Source organism: Triticum urartu, chromosome 3A (assembly GCF_056163025.1).
Source record: "Triticum urartu cultivar PI428250 chromosome 3A, HENAU_Tu73, whole genome shotgun sequence".
Classification (NCBI taxonomy): Eukaryota; Viridiplantae; Streptophyta; class Magnoliopsida; order Poales; family Poaceae; genus Triticum; species Triticum urartu.
Window position 1 is genome coordinate 538,128,751 of NC_141875.1, and position 4,663 is coordinate 538,133,413.

A 4,663-nucleotide genomic window follows, 5' to 3' on the forward strand; every position below is an offset into this window, starting at 1 on the left:
CTCTTGCAAATGGGATCAAGTATAATTTTTCATAAGGTTTAATGTAAGTGTTAGTTTTATATATATAGTCATGATACATGTCATAATTTTGTTTCTCTCATGGTAGAAGCAACATTTTACAATAATGATCAATACATTTTTCTTAAATTTAACTCAATATAAATATAGCTCATACTATGAACATGAAAGCAACTCTACATAGATGCATCTGGCAGTGTACCAGCTAATTACAATATCTAGCGCGGCGTCTAGGAGCCATTCTAGGCCACACGTTTTACAAGCAATTCTTTGTTGAAGGAATAGAGTAGGAGCTCACTCACAAACGACCTAAACAAGAAATACCGCAACCCATCCACATGACACACAACACATGCATTCGATGGGTTTCTCTCAGTTTTTTCGGAGCTCCTCTTTGTTGCATAGGCGAGCCCCTCCCGACTAGGCCTGCCCATGTAGCGAAGCTAGTGTATAGCGAGCGCTCAGAAGTTTTTCAAGTTTTATTACGGTTTTTTAGGGAAATAAAAACTATTTTAATTATTTAAAATGAATTTTTTTAGACAGAAAAAAATTGTAAAATTGAAAATATGTTTTTTGGAAAACTAAACAATTTTTGAAATTTTTAGCCTTTTTAGAAGTGCTTTTTAATTGAATATTTCTTAAAAAGTATGAACATTTTTTGAAATTTAGATCATTAAAAAATATGAACAACTTTTAACATATTCATTTTTTAATTTTGGAATACTTTTTAGAAAGAAAATAAAAACCAAAAAACAGGTAAACAAAAAAGATTGTATAAAATCGACCAGAAACTTTTAGAAGGTGTTACACTGTCTAAGCTAAATGGGCTGGCCCAGTGGCTCGCTACTGCTCGGTGTATGGGATTGTCTGGCAATCTGCCGCACAGAGCGGCAAATAGGAAAAGCCCTGTTTTTCCTAGTGTACTATGCCCACCGCCTCTTCCCGTCGCAAAACCGTCCCGGTCCCCGAGTTAAAACAGGACGCGCCCGATTCCCGGCACACGAGCCGGCGAGCCGCGCAACCTTCGACTCCGAGGGGAACCGCTCACCGGAGCACCACCGACCCGCGGACATGGCCGACGAGGGGAAGCACCTGGAGACGGGCCGGGCCGACCGCTCCGTCTGGCTCATGAAGTGCCCGACCATCGTCTCGCGCGCCTGGCAGGAGGCCGCCGCCGCCGCCGCCGATGCGGGAGGCCCCAACCCTAACCCTAACCCCGTCGTCGCCAAGGTCATCCTCTCCTTCGACCCGCTCAGCACCGACGAGGACCCGAACCAGGCAAGAGCCTCCCCCTTCGCTCCCGTTTGCGTGGCTTTGCCTCCATCGAAACGTAGCCGCTAAGTTATTCCAATGTATGTTGTTTGGGGTTGTGGTGGGCGGAAGGTAAGCTCTGAGATAAGATCAGCTAACCCCTGCTAGGATCGCATTGCCTAAATGATGATGAACTATTGGATTTTCTTTCTGTCTTAAGCACGAACTTTTCTGTCCAGGCGCATTACTAGAATGGTGAACTATGTTTGCCTTCAGTTGCGTTACTGTATGCTTTAATTGATGTTAGTTTTTCAGATATGTAAGGCCTGTCTCTAGTTCGTATGTTTCACCTCGAAGTGCCATGGGTAACTTATTTTTCGAGACTTAACTCGATCAATTTGAGCAATTATAGCACTGCACTTTGGATCTTGATATATAATGTATGTGTGTTATTCAGAATTTTTCAGCTATCACTCTGATGAATTATGAGCATAAAATTTGTCGGTAGTTTCTGGGAGAAAAGCCTATGCAGTCTGGAGGCATTAAGCAACATTCTGGTCTGAAACAAATCGTGAAAGGGCTTAGCATAACTGCGTAAGCATGTATGCTCTACAATGAGGGTTAAAAACTAACGCTATCTCTGGTGGTTAAACAGTAGTGCCTTGTACATGTCTTTTCCATTTTTCCTTTCCAGAACTCGGTTCTCAGAGTCATAAATGTTGTTCATCCATCTCCTCTCTCTTTGTGCCCCAGTTTCCCCATAGGCCATAAGAGAGCACTGTTCACTAAATTTGTATAATAACATCCATTTGAGATGTTTTTGTTATGTACCTATGTTTCTTATACGGTGTTAGTGAAATAACAGTTCAAGATGGAGATGGCTCAAACTAATAATGGCAACACACCGAAGAATTACTCTTTAAATATGTTCAAGGATTTTGTGCCAATGTGTGTTTTCTCAGAGTCTAACCAAGGTAATATGCTGTCTTTAACCTTTTTATGATATCCACATGCATTTAATTTATTTTTCTCAGAAAACGTTGAGATCAGTTGTTTCCGTAAGTGAGAAATAAAGAATGCTTGTTTTACCAATATATGTTTCTTAATGTAATAATAATATGTATTGCATTGTCTAATTTGGTTCAGAAGCTAGTTACACCTCATGCCAACGAACCCCGCCGTAGTCCTGAAATTAAGGTGTTTAATTAATTCTAGATTCCCGAGTCCTCAGGCCCCAATTATCTATAGTTATTGCCTTATTGGCGTCATTGAGCTTTGTTTTGGGCAACGGCCAGGAGCTCTAGCTATTCATTAAGTAGGAAAAGAATTGACACAGTTTATATATAGTCCAGGTTTGATTGTAATTGTACATATTGTGATATTGGGATAGTGCTAATTTGTCGATATCATTATACTGTCAGGCTGCTCACAAATTGGGTCCTCTTGTCAAACTATTTCCTTCTATAAGTCTGTTTAGTTTGAACTTGCTCTTTAAGCACCTTGTTGATGTTTCAGTTCTAATTAATCCACTCAATATATGGTTTGTTGTGGGCTCTCTACATTTTAGATTTTGCAAGCAACTTCATACGTAGTCATTTCAGTATACCGACCGACTCATGTCATGTGTATCCCATCAAATACGTGTTTCCATAAAGCTATCACACGAAGCTTCAGTCAGTACATGATCATGATATAGCTCAGAAATCCTACTTGCGATTCTCAAAAAAAAAATCCTACTTGCTAGTTGATGGCTAGTTAATTATATATTTGGCCTTTGGTTTATCATGCCTGTTTGATGTTTCCCTTTAATAACAAGGTTAAGGGCAATAACTAACGTTTAACTGTACTGCTTTTAGTATCCATCTTTTCTGTACAGTTTCTTGGTTGTGTCTTGTCATGTCGTACTGGCATCAGATACGTTTTATGCTGTTGCCTTTGGAAGTTTTTGTGGTAGATTCTCCTCTACCACATGTTATATGCACCTTGCTGAACCAATACAATTTACACAAGCTGTTTATTCGGAACAACACAGCACTAATTTTTTTTCTGCGTCACATAATTACTGCGTTCTGTTTATTTCAGGTAAGCTTGCATGCGAAGGAAAAGTCGAGCACAAATTTGACATGGAACCGCACAAAGAAAACCTTTCAGACTATGCAAAATTATGCCGTGAGAGGACTAAAAATTCTATGATTAAAACAAGAAAAGTGCATGTGAGAATTTTAATTTGATGTTGCCCTTTTCTGTCTCTTACATCCTCCAAGTGTTGTCATGTAAATTCACCTTTCCCCTTCATTTCTTTGTAGGTACTTGACAAGGAGCATGTGAACGTGCGCACAATGATTAGCATGATTGGTGGCGGGCCTCATTCTGGTCCAAAGGTAGTCGTTCTTGCTCAAGATAGCTAAGACAACTCTCAAGATTGCTAGGGGTCTTGAGAGTAGTAATAAATGGTTCTGAAGTTAGGATTTCCATCTTATACCTTACATGTTATGTTTTCAACAATTACCTCCTCTGGCAACAAAAGCATTCCCAGTAAATAGATCGTTTGAATTGGTCTTCTTTAAAGAGTCTCATCACTCCTAATTTTCGTGTTTATCAGGACAAGAAGAAGCCGGCGCCAACCAGAACTCCTGAAGTGAAAAGAACACGCAGGGATCGTGGGGACATTGAAAACATCCTATTCAAGTTATTTGAGAGGCAGCCGAATTGGTCACTGAGGCATCTAATGCAGGAAACTGATCAACCAGAGGTATTTTGCCTGATTCCTAGAAGCATTTATTTACTGATAAGATGTTGATCCGTTGCTTGCTACAGTTAATGCATTCACTTACGACCTGACGACACCTTATTCATGCAGCAATTCCTGAAGGAGATAATGAACGATCTTTGTGTCTACAACAAGAGAGGACCGAATCAAGGGACACATGAGCTCAAGCCTGAATACAAGAAGTCTGTTGAGGACACTAGCGCGACCTGAAGTCTATATCATCTCTTATGATATGCTATACCTGAGAGCTAGAAGCCCGTATGCTCTGATAAGTTGAATGTGGGTCATTGACAGATTCTGACTCCAGCCTGTTAGTTGCTGATGAATCGCGTATGCTTCATCTGGTTGTTCTTTGCAAAAGTAATTTTTACGCTGTATAAGCCTCGAGATATCTTGTTATACCACGGTTTGCCGTATCAAAGATCCTGAGTTTTCAGCATCCTTGTGTCCCGAAGGAAAAGTTGTTGATGTTTCTGTGTATATGAAGTCTTGGCCTTCTCTACCTTATGGGTCTCAAACTTACTAAAAGAGTCTTAACCAGAGTCTCAAACTAATTGTCCAACACGAAAGTCTTAAACTAAAAGGCGCAAAGATAACACCCGAAGGGTCCATGGCAAATGCCTC

At 40.3% G+C, this 4,663-nt stretch overlaps 1 protein-coding gene across 1 annotated transcript; it reads left to right on the forward strand.

Annotated features, from left to right (window-relative positions):
- Window positions 1–961: 961 nt before the first annotated feature.
- Window positions 962–4,460, forward strand: LOC125548679 (uncharacterized). The gene is made up of 6 exons (XM_048712237.2): window positions 962–1,296; window positions 2,135–2,243; window positions 3,352–3,482; window positions 3,576–3,650; window positions 3,872–4,021; window positions 4,130–4,460. Exons 1-6 carry the CDS (start codon window positions 1,090–1,092, stop codon window positions 4,247–4,249), a joined length of 792 nt encoding a protein of 263 aa, XP_048568194.1. The 5' UTR covers window positions 962–1,089; the 3' UTR covers window positions 4,250–4,460.
- The last annotated feature ends 203 nt before the right edge of the window (window positions 4,461–4,663 follow it).

Bases quoted from the DNA above. Each gene is read 5' to 3' on its own strand.
- LOC125548679 (XM_048712237.2), top strand. From the start codon at position 1,090: ATGGCCGACGAGGGGAAGCACCTGGAGACGGGCCGGGCCGACCGCTCC. The intron at 1,297-2,134 runs GCAAGAGCCTCC...GTGAAATAACAG, and splicing joins CCGACGAGGACCCGAACCAG to TTCAAGATGGAGATGGCTCA. The intron at 3,483-3,575 runs GTGAGAATTTTA...ATTTCTTTGTAG, and splicing joins TTAAAACAAGAAAAGTGCAT to GTACTTGACAAGGAGCATGT.